General features: G+C 37.5%; 2 protein-coding genes across 2 annotated transcripts in view; one reads left to right on the top strand and one right to left on the bottom strand.

Annotated features, from left to right (window-relative positions):
- The window catches only part of LOC131879536 (uncharacterized), an 8,955-nt gene extending 5,040 nt beyond the window's left edge, over positions 1 to 3,915 (top strand). Inside the window, exons 9-12 of the mRNA XM_059225889.1 lie at positions 155 to 300; positions 941 to 1,034; positions 3,485 to 3,656; positions 3,721 to 3,915. Coding sequence (XP_059081872.1) covers positions 155 to 300; positions 941 to 1,034; positions 3,485 to 3,656; positions 3,721 to 3,836 — 528 coding nt within the window. The 3' untranslated portion in view covers positions 3,837 to 3,915. The remainder of the gene's footprint in view (positions 1 to 154; positions 301 to 940; positions 1,035 to 3,484; positions 3,657 to 3,720) is intronic.
- Positions 3,916 to 7,086: 3,171 nt separating this feature from the next.
- On the bottom strand, positions 7,087 to 13,341 carry LOC131879286 (uncharacterized). Its single transcript, XM_059225558.1, has 8 exons — positions 13,277 to 13,341; positions 13,094 to 13,209; positions 12,827 to 13,031; positions 12,132 to 12,217; positions 10,052 to 10,197; positions 8,517 to 8,613; positions 7,387 to 7,561; positions 7,087 to 7,324 (listed from the first exon to the last, which is right to left on the bottom strand). Coding segments are annotated over exons 3-8 (621 nt in total). The 5' UTR covers positions 12,828 to 13,031; positions 13,094 to 13,209; positions 13,277 to 13,341; the 3' UTR covers positions 7,087 to 7,208.
- Positions 13,342 to 14,848: the final 1,507 nt, after the last annotated feature.

Raw genomic sequence — 14,848 nt, 5'->3', positions numbered from 1 at the left:
TTTTTTTGGGGGGGGGGGGAGTTGGTTTGATCAAACCATGGCAACAGGTAAAGCAAGCATGCTTTAAACGGGAAAAATGGCAAAAAAAGTTAAAAAGATCTTTTCAGGTTTTAGCTTTTTTCTCGAGTTCTCATAAGAAATGTTTGGCCTTCAGATTGTCCAATTGGCTTGTGATGACGAAAATCGGGCTCCACCTGGTTGTACCCAGTACTACTATGGTCTCAACGCTGGAACGATTCAGACTTTCAATTACCAGAATGAACAACATCTAGCGAATCAGAGGCAAAATGTTTGCATTAGGTAAGTCTCCTTTGCTCTCAAGGTACAAAGTCAGGTATGGGGAATATTTTTGGTAGACCAGAAGGCACTGTCGCATTGAGATAATCGTTTCCGTTGATAAATTGACATAAGTCAGCGCTAAAAACACGGAATCAGTATTAATTTGATGAAAACCGTCGCTTTGAAAAATTTGGCTGATTTTCAGTTCCAATTCAGCGAAGGGCATTAGCAATCTCTGGTGACCTTTTTTGAAGTGTTTATTGCAATACTGATCCATGAAGTTTTAGAGTCTTCGTGTGTAAGCATGGAAACGCTATTGGTTTTGTCGGCATTTCCAGTTTTTTATTAGTTTTATTACTTGTTAAAACCACTTGCCATGGATTTTTATGTCCAATGCCCTGACTTTTTTCTATTTCTAAACTTTTACTTAAACGCTCAGAAGCTGATCTTTTTCGCAATAAGTCATAGATTTTTATCCGTTTGCTTAACTCAATGTTAATATTACTTCCATGACTTTTGAATCGTTTTGTCAGGCTTTCGTCCAAAGTCATCTCGCGAATACCGCATCAGAACTTGAACGGGTTCATCAATCAAAAATTAAAGGACTTGGCCCAACACTAACAATGAATGTCAGGGTCATTGATAATCCGTTGTTTTTTAGGCAAGAGCGAGGCCAATGTCAAATTTGTTATGCGCCTGTGGCTGAAACGGACTTTGGAATCTCTAGCGTGATTGATACAATGGGGTTCATTGGGGTAAGTTGAAATATGCACATGAAGGAGCTCACAGTGGTTAGAATGCCTTTTCAAGTTTTAATGAAACTACCCTAACATTTGTTGGCAGATTTCTTACTCAATAAACCATCAGCAACAACTTTGATTTTTATGCCTTATGGATTTCTAGCACAGATTGAAACTTACATACCCTAAAACACAAAACACAAATTGCAATTTTCAAACACTTAGCACTTGAGTACAATTTAGCATGTGATCTGTTTTACCACTACTAAGTTGTATGGGAATTAATAGTTCGATTTTCCTGAACTCTAGCTCCTCAGTACCACGGTTTTATCTAAAATCCAATTCCCAGACTATCTGTTCACCCTTTATCATTCATATTTAGATCCCCGGCATCATTCAGATTATTTTTCAGAGTACACAAAATGCTCAAAATGTACGTCACACTTCAAGGGCGTAAAGACCACCTCTAAAAGACGTTTCTCATAACCAGGGCTTGACCCGCAACCGTTTCCGTTACTTGCAGAAAAAGTAACCTGTTAACGTTACTTTTACATATACCGGTATTTTTGCAGAAAATATGATGGCCTGAAAGGGTCAAAATAACATTTTATATACTATTTTTAACGTTTAGGAAATATGACGAGAAGTATTGACAAATATACAACGGTAAAGGATTAAGGATTGTTTGGTTTTAATCTTTTTCACTTTCATCAAACATTTATTTTTCATCTGCCTTTTCATGGCCTGAAAAAAGTTAACGTAAGGAAAATACTTCACGCTTTGAGGAAAGGAAAATCAGGGTTACATTTTGAGGCTCACTTACACATGTTTTGGTCATGGAATTTGTAATGTCATATGTCTCCGAAAATGTAAATTGATAACCCTATTCACAGACTCCCGTGATCTTGATCCCATCGGTAGTAAATAAGTCACTAGATTTGAGGCGGAACTTTGTATGAAGTCGGTGAGGAAATCTTAATACAACAGTTTTTCCCTCGTGTAAAAAAGAAAAAAAAGTCACGCATTACCTGTGGCGTTACTCAAGCCCTGCTCATAACTGAAGATGGAATTCAGCCCACCCAAGAAACTATTTGGAGATTGACGCTTAACAGCTTCAATTTTGATTGCCTCTTTTTATGATTTGGGAGGCAACGTTACAAAATCAATTTCTGATGTGTGCAAGAAATCGTATCCCCTAAAAAAATGTGCATAGACCGTGGAATTCTTTGCTGAATTGAAAATGATCTTGTATCAAGGACGTATTCCTTTTCATTCTCCTCTGCCTTCTCTCGTTGCGGACAATCAAACGTAAAAGCACGAGAGTACGCTCTCAGATGCCTGATTTCAACAAGGTATTTTTCATTGAAGAATTTATTGTTGATATATTCAACATCATGAATAGACCACTGACTCTTCTGAGAGACGTTTCAGATCCTAAAAAAATGAAATTATAAACAATGGTTATCTCCAAATTGAAAAATAAAACCATGTATTGCAAACTTGTAGCATACGAGCGACTTTTGGTGGTCATCTTCTTCCGTTAAATTTCCTTAGAGAAAGTTATGTTTTTGAAGTTAGTCTTCAAGAACTTGAGAAGTAGTCCTGTGTGATGTACTATTTTGTTAGAAATGATGAAGTATCCTTATACTATCAGCCGTACAGTACGTAGCTTCCTCTTTAATTCTTATTTACATGTCCTAATTGCTCGAAACTTTACCCNGTACAGTACGTAGCTTCCTCTTTAATTCTTATTTACATGTCCTAATTGCTCGAAACTTTACCCATAGAGGATTTGAGACGACGCCCAGATGAGTTATTGGGTTTATCATTGCTCCACAATACTTCAGCAATAAATTGTTCATCTAATCGGTATCCCTTGATAAAATCTTGCATCTTAGAGCGTGTTCTCTCGTTTCTACGTTTGCTTGTCCGCACCACGGACTTCTAGAGATATGTACTGCGAACGGAAGCAAAAATATCCTATCTCCTAAAACGCTCATCTTATTCCAAATAAGCACTTCATACGACCACAAGATCTTGTTGAATAGATGAACTCAGCCAAGTTTGAGCTCAAATCTATGTTTAGGGAACTCAGGAGACATGTTCAAAGTTATGTAGTAAACAGTACATAAAATTTGAATTTTCGACCTGCTCTTGGTCAGCTACATAAGCTTTTGACAACATAACTTTGAAACGATCGATTTAACATGTAAATGATATAAAATTGACCTACCATTAATTGAGGAGATCTACGTTTCTTATTATATTGATTTAATTCGAATAGTGGCTCACAGTGGCTATGACCAAGAGCAGGCCGATTTGGCGGGAAGCTCGTTCGCAGTCCATATTTCTAGAAGTCCGTGTCCGCACCTACGTAGATGAAGTAGAGGGCGTTGTCTACCGCAATGAAAAGGACTATTCCCTTGGGATAATATAAGTCTATTCCCATTCTACCTTTTTTTCAGGCTTCCATGTGTTGTGGTTATGGCGAAGATGGGGCAGGCATGTCTGGATTTGATTGCCTCGTTATTCCAGGAGCTCAAAATGTTATGAAAACTGGCATTGATGCTGGTAGTCAATTTTGTGGTTTGTTCTTGGGAGAAATGTCGCCAACGACAACTCATAAGACCATTTGTTGTAAGTGAATCACATCCAGGCATTCAGTATAAAAGGTTAACATTTTTCTTGTCCTTCTTTTCAGCTTCTCAAACGCCATTTTCCGTTCTCTTCTTGTCCGACAATTTTGAATTCGTAGATGAAGCTGGTTTGAAAGGATCTACTGGATTTAAGCTGGCCTTTCAACAAAACAAATGTTAAAATTAATGTCAATGTTAATGAGGTTCTACTATTTGTTTGTCCATTCTGAAGATCCCAGTAAAGCTGACTCTGTGTTCGACGACGTCATTTCTTTTACACATTCGTTAAAGCATAAACCTTTAAGAATTGTGAAGTTTGGTTTTGTTTCGGATTGAATGTTGCATGCCTACTCAACATTGAAGGGTTTGACCGTAGTCTGTCGACAGTCCTGTCGAATCTCGCCGACCTCAAATGTTACCAAATTCAATAAAAGCATGTAAAAGTACAACTGGAAGAATGTTATGGCATCATATCATTCCTGACAAACAAAATGGATTTCCACGTCATCTTACTTTACTTTTTTACCTTAATACAATGAACTCAGCATTTTCACGACGTATTTGAGAGACTGCATTGTTACAATTGAGTTGATTTTCTATAATTTTAGCTGGAACATAGAAAACAAGAATATGTAATTATCTATGAGCCAGAAGGACGAAATGTGGAAATTGATGGGATGAAATTAATTTGCAAAATCAAGGTTATTAGAATACGTGGAAAAAGGAAGTACCCTCCGAGTTCAACGTAACTTGAAAGCGAGGTTTTAACAAAAAAGGCAACACTGGATTGAAGTGAGAAAAATTTGAAGATAATACAAAGTTAAGCCGAATCATCAGAGAGATTGATGAGTTTATGTGTTGGGCAAATGATAACTCCATGCTATTCAATGCCTCCAAGACGAAGGTGATGCGCTTTGGCAAAGCTAATGTTCCTTTACTTTACGAAATGGACAATATACCGTTGCAGTGTGTTCGTAGACACAAGGACCTTGGAGTGACCGTTGATTGTGAGCTCAAGTTTTCGGATCATTGTGCTCAGATTGCAGCTGAGGCGAGGAGAGTCTGTGGATCACTACGCCAGAAATTTAAAACTAAGGACCCTAGGCTTCTCACCCGTCTCTTTATCACATATGTCAGGCCTCGTTTAGAGTCCTGCTCTCAGATTTGGAATCCCTGCCTGAAAAAAGACATTCTCCTCATTGAATCGGTTCAGAAAAGGTTTACGAGATTTCTCTGTACAAATCTAAGCTATTCCAATCGGCTGCGGCATCTTGATATGGTTGGCTTGGATACCCGACGGCATCGCTTTGATGCGACTCTAATGTGGAAGATCCTTGAATGGTGCGATGATCATTGAAAAGAAAATAATGCCCCGTTTTCTCGACCATCTGAGGGATGATGGAGTCGCCAAAACAAGAAGAGCTGAGGTCCTATACCTCAGACGACCACCCTTTCGGACTCGACCTAGAGAAAGTTCTTTCTTTGTTTGGAGTATTCCAATCTGGAACTCTCTTATGTTCTACACACAAGTCGGAAACCTACGAGTTTTGCGGGAATTATTGCCCAAAGAAATATCAGATGACAACTAGTGACTGGTGAAAGGAAGTGTACTCTGGCTTGCTTCCTCTTCTTCATTTCCTTCATCTTCTTTTATAAATTTTTTACAATATTGATAATAACCAATACTCTTTATACTCACCCATGGTGATTTGAGTGGTATCCACAATAAACAATAAACAATTTCAAAGACCCTTGTTTCGATACACATTGCCTTCACAAACGTCTTTCATATGACAGATGTTCGTCATCATTGTCACATATTTAACTCGGAACCTGGGCCAATTTTCTGTGACCTGTAAAAGAGATCTTGAGGATGTCGTCAAGATCGGCCAAGGCAAGATTGAGTGAGACCAAACAAGAAATTTTCATTTAGCCTATTAGGTTTAGGTTTAGGTACGCGCAGAAAAGTACCATTTAAAGTAAATATTGTCAATGAAACTGAAAAAAAGTCTTGACCGGATTTTCCACCCATCACAAACAGCGATGGGAAAAATCGAGATTGATCGAATTTCTGCCATTTTCTGCCACAAGTGGCAGAAAATGGCAGAAAGTAGCAAAATATGGCAGAATTTTTTTGGAAGGTGGTCAAAAATGGCCACCGGTGTTTAGAATGGCCGATCTTTATTCAAAACGATGTCAAAGACAAAAAGGATCATATGGGCTGAATAAGTTTTTTTGAGTGTCTATTGCTAAAAAGGCTATTGATACAGCATTGGCAAAAAAAGGAAAAATGTTCCTCAAATAGTGATATTTACACTGATGGTTAATTGAATTGAGAACAGTATCCATAGACCACTTGCAGTATCCAAGGCCTAGCCATAACAATTACGGTCTTTTTTCACACTCATCAAAATTGTTATTGAAACGATATAACTTTTTTAATTGCAATTGTCGTCATTTCGAATTTAAAAAGTTTAGGTCAAATGTCACAAATTTACTCCTTACTCCGACTCCCTTCTTGATCTGTATGTTGCTGTTTTTTAGATTTAGAAGTCTATCATTGTGTTGGATGTGATATCCCGGTGACGAGCATGCTGCTCATGCTCACGCAACGTTATGTATTCTAGTCATGTATATATAAACCGTACTAGTCAAATACAAGTCAGTCACGAAGCGTACACAACAATCATGTAACCCCCGCTCTTTTTTTATGTTTATTTCGTATGTTCAGTTGTATTTTCATTTTGCCTTTTTTCACTCAAATAGCAAAACCGAAACAAGAAATGAATGGGGAAGGATTTGAGTTTCGAACCATTTGGGTGGGGCGTTCCGACGACTACAAAACCTTGAAGATGCTATGGTTGAAAATGACGGCCATATTGCATGATCCATTGAGGACCTTCTTCTTTGGCTGCTTGTTTGAATTATTTTTAGCAGAATAATAAAAGTTCAAAATTCATCTATTCATATGACTTCCTCCTTACCATTTGGACCAAGCCTCGATCCTTCGGTATCTAGCCCCATATTCTATTGAACGATTGTAAAACTATGATGGTGCCTTGAATCCATGAAAGGAAATGAACTGTTGGTACTGTTGTTTTATTTGGATATTTTGGGTTCCAATTTTAATGGCAAAAAATATCACCCATTGACTTTTCTGGTTCAAAATTGTGAGCTCAAAAATGTGCGTGTTTTCTGCGTGAGCAGAAACCTGCACATCACCACGTGAAAGGTAAAGTATAAAAAAGGATGGTGGTGTAGAACGAGGCATCCTGCTTTTGATTATGAACCTTCCTGTTTTGAGTTGCCAATCATATGAAGAATATTGTCGTCCTTGATCCCCATTTTCCTAATTGACAACAGATTACTGGGAATTTACTTGCGAGAGTGTTAATGAATAATGCTATTCTTCACAAGTAAAAACGATGGGGATTGGTTATTTATTCATTAGTAATCAGGCTCAAGGGAACTAAATAGATGAAAAGTAGAATATAAAAAAAAATATGCACATGATTTTCATTTTAACAGACAAGCACAGTTTCCAAGAGGACATCTAACAGCTTTTTTGAGTATAAGCCAATCGGAATCCTTCTGTGATCATCTTTTTTGACTCATCAGGGTGTTCAAAATGGTCGGAACGAAAAGTGATGTGAAAAGGACGTTGTTTTGCTAGAAAGAAACGGAGGGTAAAAACGCAGTTTTTGTTTCCTTTAAAATGTGCTAATACTTACTACAAACAGTTTTGCCGTCTGTCCCCGCGTCAATGGTTGTCAGGATTCCCCCACAAAATTGAGAGCCTAAGGCTGGGTCCTGCTTGTCTGTTTGTTTCAGCGCACCCGGAATCACCACACAATCATACCCATTGACATCGTCTCCTTTGCTTCCATATCCACAACACTGGGTTTTCTATAACATATTTTGAAAAAGCATAAGCACAATTAACAAATCACCTCGCTTTCTGTTTTTGCTTTTCTTGATTGGTTCAGAGACTGGCGCTAATATTTATGAGTGAAGAAAAATAGTACTGGTCGCAATATTCATGCAAATATGCTGAAACACAAATAGATTTGCTTTACGGGATTTTCAGCCGTGAATCTTACATATATGGGTGTAACGGCAGCCTCCAGTTTTGAGATGTCCAAACTCGTTTGGATGTGCAATGATGCTATCAAAAGAATATTGATGGCACACAAATCAGAGCTCGTCATTACATATTAACTTTATATGCTTTGCGATTCATCATTTCTCGGACCATCTCTATTAAGAGAAGATTGGTCAATCAAAACAATGCTTAAATAATTGATCAGCAGACTATAGCTCGTACTCTGGAGATCCAAAAATATTTCTAATGAAGTCGAACGAGATTCTGGGACATTGGTTTGAAACTAAGTCAAGTGACAGAATTTCTCATCACTTTAGATTAGGTATTTTGGCATTTATAAATCAAACAGTTCAAAAGTTTCCCATTGCTACATATTTCAAACCTTTTAACTGAGCACCTTAACATTCTATGAACATGCTTAACAATTACGTTCCAAATGCAATTTTCATCAATAAATTTCGGGTGGTTCAATTTCTTTGAAACACCCCCTAAGATATTTTGTATCGACCTCCGAACCAGCTTTTTATCTATTCTGACAACACAAGCTTTGTATCACATATCAAAAAACAGCTGATTAGAGACTGCATAGCAATCCAAATTCAATGATGCATCTCAAAAATAGGCTTAGGAATTGCTGGATCCAAAATTAAGAGAAGCACGCTGATTCTAGATCCAACATTTACTAAGCTATTCTACGCTTTTAGTATCCCGTCAATCTGTAGTGTTCAAAAGTTTTCAAGAAGCATTTCAAGAACATACCGCGGTGTATCCAGTTGATTTTGAGGTTTTGCCAGATACGCGAAAGTCCGTTTTCTCGATTTGAAAATAGCAGGTCTCGCAGTTGCCGCTTTCTTGTCTAAGGGAAAAAAGGAAGTAATAGATGGATGATGGTAGATGTTCAAAGGCTAGAAGTTCGTAAACCGTTTTAATTTTAGATGCGCTATGATGGGGATGTGAGTATTGTCTATTTGTCCAAACCGGATTTTTGTATATGGTCTAGCGATGAAGGATGAATTTAGAGGTTTAGTGTTTTTCCATTCCTTTCTTACCGCGGGTAGAAGGAAAAGCGAAATGGGTCATTTGGCCGGGTTGCGGCTGCTAGGCGAATTTTTGCAGAAATATTGGGTGGAAAGAAATTCAGGTCTACGATGTTTGTCCCCGCTCAAGAATTTGTTTGACCTTAACCCTCCCCAAAAAAACCAAAAATAAAGTTTTGAAATTTCTTTTTGGAAAAAAACTAATAATAACTGGAAGAAATATTCCCTCTTTTACCCAGTACATGATTTTTGGTGCTTAAGAATAGGATTTTTTCACACACCTTGCTCATTTTTCTATTTCCTAACCTCGTAGATATTTTAGATTACTTTTCTTTAGCTTTTGAAAATATATTGGGGCTAATATTTAGATGTTTCAAAAAATGGCCAAATTATTAAGTTAAGGGAAATTACTTGTAGGCTCAACATGGTTGCTGCAATGCTTAACCACCTGTGCTCTGCTTTGTTCTGTGGCAAAATAATTCAAAATTTCACATTCACACAACCTCGTTTTGTTCAAATCACATATTCAATGTTTATTTGCTAGCACAAAGCACCTTAACCTTTTTAGCCTTGGCAGTCCGGCAAACTTTTACAAAGAAATAAGACCTTTTACAAACATTTAGTAAAGGTAGAGGGTTTGTATGAAAGGGTCTTATCCATGAGTGCCCAATATTGCAGTTTTAAGTTCTCCGACATGATCAGAATAAGGTCAAAATACAGGCTTAGACTGGTGTTGGAGTCAGCCATGCGCCTGGTCTTGTCATTGCGCCTTTTTCCACTATTCTTTTACTCAATATATATATATATACTCTCTTATACTCAAAATGATCACATAGGAAAGAAGGCAAAAATAGAGCTAAACATAATGCGATTTTGCGTTTTTCTGCATTTTTGTTGTATATTTGACTGCATTTTTGCTAATTTAATTGCATTGTTTGCCCTGATCATTAGATATGGCCAAAAATCAATCATAATGCACATTTGAATCTGCTTTTGGCCAAAGTCAGGCAACCCAGTTGTAGTGCCTTAATTGTTAATCTTGCAAGAACAAAAACTGAGAATGACCATGATGACATTGATTTTTGTAATTTAGATTGCTGAATCTCAATAGGTTCATTTTTCAATTGAATTTCCCCCAGATTTCATCATACCCAAGGCGGCTGAACACGATTCGTGATTCAAAGAGTAATGTTATTCTATAAGTGGCAGACACTGAAGAATGGGATTGTGGTAGTCTATTGGCCTTACTACACTTACCTGACGCAAATCTTTTGCTCTTGATTGGCCAAATGAGCACCACCATCATAGTTGTAATTTTTAACTGTGCCTGAATTGGAACCAAAGTGGTACTGAGTGCATCCCTCGGGCGCCAAATTGTCAAAGTCACAGGCATATTGGGTAATCTGTAAAAGAAAAACGATTTATTGTCACAAGATTCCCGATTTTTTGTTCAAGTCTATTTTACCACTTGTGTAAGGATCTTTAAGCCACAGCTGGCTGTCTGACGCTCATAAACTAAGTTCAAAACTGCTTTTTTAAGCTTTAAAAAAATATTTTGTGTACGGTAATGAGTAATTTATGGTTTTAAATGAGATCAAATGTTCGCTGAACAATTGAGTTATATCAATAATAAATGACCTGGAATAGTTTTCCAATTCCTCTACACAACGCTATTAAGCCCCAAACGTTCCAATGACCTTCCTAAAAACTGTGATGACGTCACTCCCAAAAGCCAAACTAAGTAATTGGTTACGCGCAGCCAAATATAGTGAAAAACACAACTTGCGGTGTTCACAAAAAATTCTCAAATGCAAAGACATAAAGAAAAAAAACACACAAAAAATATTATGAAACTAATTAAGAAAAGTTTGAAACAACTACCAAAGGCTTCAGTGTATTTCATTACCTGAAAATATTTGAAATAAAAAGCCCTCAAAATTGGCTTCTAGCTTGGCTCCGTTTTGAGATTTATGGCCTCGAATTGGTTAGTCGCTAACATGTCAAAAACACAATTTCTGTTCGTCCCAGGAAAAGCTTTAAGTGTGCGACCTCAAAACCCACAACCAATCACAGTTAACGGAACCAATCTCAAACCACTCTCCTCTGTGAGTGCTCTCGGTTTTGAAATATCCAGTGACTTAACAAGCAAGCTTCATTTCCGAAAACTGAACATCACAATAATGCAACGACTGGCCATCCTTGGTCGCCTGAGCCAGACAGTGCCTAAACACAAGTTAAAATCAGTAGTCCATGGACTAATAATATCAAGCTTAAGGTACGGCCTGGCAGTGTATGGTACGTGCCGAATACGCAACGACGATCCGAAAACGGAGGGCATGGTGCAACTCCAGATCACCCTGAACCGAGTTATGCGCTTTCTGCTGGGCAAGACTCGGGCCAACATGATTTCTGTCGAGGACCTAATAAAAGACAGTGGCATTCCATCAATAAAACACATTACCGCGGAGGTTCTCCTCCTTGAAACATTCAAAGCGATGTCGCGAAATATCCCCTTCATATCCGATAAATTAGTGCCCGTACATCGAGAACTGGGAATGCAAACGCGACAAGCAGGAGCTACCGTCCTTACTTACTCGACCTCACCCAACGAAAACGTCCAGCAACGCGTTTGAGTTAAAAGCATCTTCAATTTGGAACTCCATGCCAGAAAGGGCGAGGAGGGAACCAGACCCAGCCATGTTCAAAAAAAAAATGAAATGCTTTGTAAAAACTTTGCCAAATTAATTCTAACGACAATTTTTGTAATTAAAAGTGTACTAACACTTAAGAAAAAATAAAAATACATACATACATACATACATACATACATACATACATACATACATACATACATACATTTAGACCTGAACCATGCAGGTTTCTAAATCAAATTTGGTACCTTCAGGTGTTTTATCTCAGCTATCTCTCAGGGTGAAGGGACCCGGGCTGAAATGCAAATATTCTTAGATTTGTGTGTAAAGTATTGGGATTCTAATTGCATTTTCAGGAAGAGCTTATGCCAAAACGGCAAACAGAAGCTCTCTGAGAATTACAGGATTAATACATTCTTGCGACAAACCAAGAAATTGGGACTGTGTTGTATTTAAAGGAGGTGCAAAAGGTATCTTTTACAGTAGATCTTCAAAGGTATCCATGAGCGTTTTCCTTAACCAGATTTTAGAGTCAAATTGTAATGAATGCATAGGTTTACAATTTTGAGCCCTCTTAAAGTTCAGGCTTGTCAAAACAATTGACTACTCGCTTATCGTACGGGTTTCCCTCAACGTTCCATCTAAAAATTGTCAGCTTATTTCCACTTCTTTCTTTTCGAACTCACCTTAATCGACCATTGGCGATTTACAGATGACGAGGAACCCAATTGGAAGGCTAATTCATTGCAGTTTTCATTGGCATCCACGTACACTGAAATTAGAAACGTGACTTGTAATGTTTGTTGCGATTTACTTTTTCTCTGTTGCAAATTACTTGGCACACACCATGATTTACTTGCTTATCCATTAAGTCACTTCATTTTATTTCAAAGTGATGATGCAATCTTTCTTGCTATACTGAACCTTGGGAAACATTTTTAATTGATATTGATGTTATGGTAAACAATTCATTCTCTTCTGGAGCCTAGTGTTAATGTTGAGGGCGCGTAAATGGTTTTGGGTCTTTGGTAGGATCCAACCCATTATGGGAGGTAGAGCTACCTCAATTGCAGCTCTCTTATTTGCTTATCTTCCCAAGCATAAAAAAATGAATTGAATTTGACTAACGAAATGACTAAAAAACCATCTGACTGGGGCTTCTATTATTCGTGCAGTACGGCCGTGAAAAATGGCATCAAAATGAAAAAGAAGGAAATCAATGATTACCCAAATAGCCAAACGGCTAAAAGTGTTCTGAAATATGAAAACAAGTAAAGGTAGTTGAAAATATGACCAAAAAGGAAAGAAAAAATTCAATAGCTCTTTTTCAGCTTTAATCTTTTTTTTTAGGTCTACTTATTGAGTCCCATTTTTTTCTTACTATGGGTCCCAGTGTTAGTTCCACAAATGGTGGGTGGGCTTGAACTTCCTGGATTCGTCACTGAGAATCGATCAGTTAAACACTGAGTCGCTAAATTCACATCTTTGGTTCCAGTTGCGGTGACGATACCATTTATGGCTTTTCCAGTTGAAGAAGAGAGTGTGACCGGTCCCGAAATCACAAAGGAATTAAAATCCAGACGGAGCTGAAAGAAAACGTTAGCTTCGTTAGATTGAAAGTCATCGAGGATTTTTGAGACAAACTGACCTGGCAGATGTTGTCATTACACTTGCAAATTTTCAACCGACAAGCTCCAATTGGAACACTGGAAGATTCGAAGTATGTGCAATTCTCGCTAGAGGTTTGTCCACACGTAGCCGAAACTAAAATAAATTCCGAAAAAATTGCATTAGAAATTGCTGCTTCAAAGCTCAATCGAAGTGAGCCTACATGTGCAGCAAATTCCATATCCAGATGCGCATGTTCCAGCGGCAACGCCGTTCTTCTGAGTGCATTCCGTCCTAAAAATGAAAAACAGTATCGTTGCAAATGAACGTAAAATTATGGTGACGAAATAACTCACTGTTAGCTAACTTTAATTGGATTTAATCTTCAAGCCAAACAGTATTGCAATGCCAGTTTGAAAAAGACGTTTGCTAAGCACCTAGCAAAAAATGGCAAACAAAGTCTTGAAACAAGTAACAACTTCCAAAAGTCGTGGTAAACGGCAATGGAATTTTTTTGAGTCCGCTTTGACTTTCAACATAAATATAACGCTTCATTCAGTTGAGACACACAAGTCCGAACTCTTCTCAGCATTAATACGAAATCGAACGATGCCTGCAACATGACTGAAGGAAAAAAACAATTGGACCATATATGTTTTGACTTGTGTGGAAATCGAACATTGCCTGACAAAGCATTACAATGGATTACAATGGAAGGCCTAGGGTAAGTAATGGGTTTGAAGTAAAAACAAGTTTGCTTTTCTTTTTAACCAAACATCCTCTCGGTCGTTTGACATCCAACTTTTAGGGAAGAGAAGATAATCCAAGAGGCTTGCAACTGGACCCATTTTTTCATAGATTTGCAAGTAAAAACAAGCCAAACTCACTCTGTGTAACATGTGCCATTTCTGTTCCCCGTTCCAGGGCAAGGACCATTGGAGAATCTACAAGAGATGGTGGAATAAGGATTAGAAACTTTGACAAAAATTTCATTAATTTCCCCAAGAAACTACTCCCTGAAAAAATTAAGCAACATTGTCATTTGACAAGGCCAGTTCAAAGGAATTCAAACAGAAAAGAGGAGGATTTGAAGGTTATCCCTTAAAGTAAAAAACTTCTTAGATCCTAAAAATTTAATCAATTAAAAAATCCACTCAATATTAAGTTTAATGTCTGGAAAATAAGTTCTCCACACGGCAGAAGAATTAAATGGCGCCTCCATTAGTGAGTTTAGTTCTGTTGGAATTTCAGGCCATGACTCAGCAAGGAAGATGTGAAATGACAACATAAAAGGTCTTCAGTGTTACATCCAAAATATCGATTAGCGGAGAATAACAATGTCAAAATGTAAAAGAAAGAGGATTTCACATTTCAGTGTTCCGGATAGCTATGTCAGGTTAGAACTAAAATGAAACAGGTTTGAATCAACCAAGATATTTTCTTATTCATCTAATAGTTAAAATTTTGCAATGGTCAAGAAATGAAGGTATGTCGAATTATACTCGAATTTGATGAGCAAACAGGAGAACTACCAACTCAATGTTCAAATGAGCAGAAATTGTAACTCTTGGTCATGTCATGCCGTAAAAATTAAATACGTACAAGATATGGTGTATAGGCATTATACAAACATTGTTAAATATGATAATAATTTCACATAATTTAGATGCCTTACTTGTTCAAACATAACTAGCAGAGACAAGTTGCTACATCCAAAACGAGGAAAACTTTTTCATTTCTTCTCGATTTTTTCCAACTTCTTAACTTTTGACCTAAAAATTGACATCGTTTGTTT

This window comes from Tigriopus californicus, chromosome 4 (genome assembly GCF_007210705.1).
Source record: "Tigriopus californicus strain San Diego chromosome 4, Tcal_SD_v2.1, whole genome shotgun sequence".
NCBI classification, from domain to species: Eukaryota; Metazoa; Arthropoda; class Copepoda; order Harpacticoida; family Harpacticidae; genus Tigriopus; species Tigriopus californicus.
Note: the sequence above shows the minus strand (reverse complement) of the source record. Positions and strands in the feature narration are given on the sequence as shown.